The 1,819-nt window shown below is 38.8% G+C and overlaps 1 protein-coding gene across 1 annotated transcript in view; it reads right to left on the reverse strand.

The window, feature by feature from the left end:
* The window catches only part of pptc7a (protein phosphatase targeting COQ7 a), a 14,225-nt gene that overhangs the window by 10,553 nt on the left and 1,853 nt on the right, over positions 1-1,819 (reverse strand). Inside the window, exon 2 of the mRNA XM_014024887.1 lies at positions 166-345. Coding sequence (XP_013880341.1) covers positions 166-345 — 180 coding nt within the window. The remainder of the gene's footprint in view (positions 1-165; positions 346-1,819) is intronic.

Consider the following 1,819-nt stretch of genomic DNA (forward strand, 5'->3'; position numbering starts at 1 on the left):
TATTATAAAAACTATTTCTTCATGGAAAGACCCTTTTGAAACAAAATCACTCAGRTTATTAAGAAAATGTCAGCTTATCGTTAGCGAACCGATCAGATCGATCGAACACTTTTAGATTAGTCCGTTACTCATCCTACCAGCGAACACGAGGACTGGCTCGCTCACCCAGTAGTGGCACTTTGTTCTGCAGTAGCTCGTAGTAGCTGGCTGTCAGGACGCCCACAGGGCTGCTGGGGACGAAGCGGCCTTCCTTCACCAACCTCTCACACGTCTTCATCAGCGTAGCGGAGAACTGGGACGGATCCACACCGTAGTCCCTCCAACCACCTACTCCATCTGCAACACCTGCAGACAGACACGTGTTGATTTAGACTGGAACAGACTTACTGTCAATCACCACAAGCCCCCAACTTCATTAATATTGGACAAAGAAAATGCTGCTTCTCAAGTCCCACCAGGAAGGTTCTTGTTACCATTCTTGKTAAAATGAGCTGTAATATGTTTAGAAACTTGTTCTGTAGAACCTGCAGCTGCTGCATGTCTCTGCAGATGTTTCCCTCCATCATTAGACCACTAACTACTATAAAAAGTTAATACACATAGGCCCTGCTTACACAACACTGATCTCTGGATTGGGTAAGTTTTTTTTATATTTGTGACAAATCAACAAGAATCTGTAGCAATTTTTATGCCAGGCAGGGTCACTAGATAGGAAATGACAAACTATCTTTCCATCGCTTTAGATTTTGACCCAAACTCTGAAATGTTCTGAATGAAAAGGGGCTCTTTCTCTGACGATAAAATAAGATTTTAAGATTGGCAAATGCACACAAAAGGGAAGGAGGTCTAAAAAGATATATTTGGACCGAAGATGAGGTTTTGTTTCTTCATGTTGGAAAGGGTGAGCAGGACAAGCAGAACTTTGTCATCAGTTGATGCTCAGCTGCTCGCACAAGCACAGAAAAACTATGGTGCGAGTGGAGCGTGTACACAAACTGTCAGACTGCAGCAGAAAAGCTCTGGTTTCACTCAAAACCAGAATCATGGAAACTGGGCTTTGGAGCATTCTGGTCTTTTTATAGTTTGATATTTAGTCAATTTAATCTAAAATGATGGACTTACTTTGTATCAAGTGCTATGGATTGAGCTCTTAGTTGGGTACCAGTATACAGTATTTTGTTTTTTCATTCCTCAGTTTCTGAATGTTGGATTTATTATTTTTGCAGTTTTGTTAAAAACAAACATCTAACCATACAGYTTGATCAGGAACAGTACAAAACAAACATTTCCATGTAGAAAATGAGATTTTGGCAAAATAAGCGAAAAGGTAGTCCACTTTGGAGCTCAGCCACACTTCACAGTATAAACATTATTCAAGGTTTAAACGGGTCATAGAAAGTTGTACTTTTATTGACTCTACAGATATCATTCATGTTTTTTTACACATGATGATAAGAAATTTTAACCACAAAATGTTCAACTCCAGTGTGAGAGGATGCTTCTGTTTAAACTCTGCTTTTTATAGTTTACAGTTCTCATACAGACTATACATCAAAATGTCACTGAAGCAATAAACAATCTCTCTAATCCAAAGTGTGCAGTGTGTTCACTACGACTTCTGTTCATCTCATTTAAATTAAAACTAAAGCTTTTAATTGAATCTTTTACACAAAACACTATAGACCAGGGGTGCCCAAACATTTTCCCTGAGTGGGTCAAAATGAAAATCTATCCAGGGCAGCGGGCCAAATACAGTAATATAATACATGAAATACAAATACTTTTTAAAGTAAAGTCCCTTATTTTTAACGATTAAGCT

This window comes from Austrofundulus limnaeus, unplaced genomic scaffold, assembly GCF_001266775.1.
Source record: "Austrofundulus limnaeus strain Quisiro unplaced genomic scaffold, Austrofundulus_limnaeus-1.0 Scaffold445, whole genome shotgun sequence".
Classification (NCBI taxonomy): Eukaryota; Metazoa; Chordata; class Actinopteri; order Cyprinodontiformes; family Rivulidae; genus Austrofundulus; species Austrofundulus limnaeus.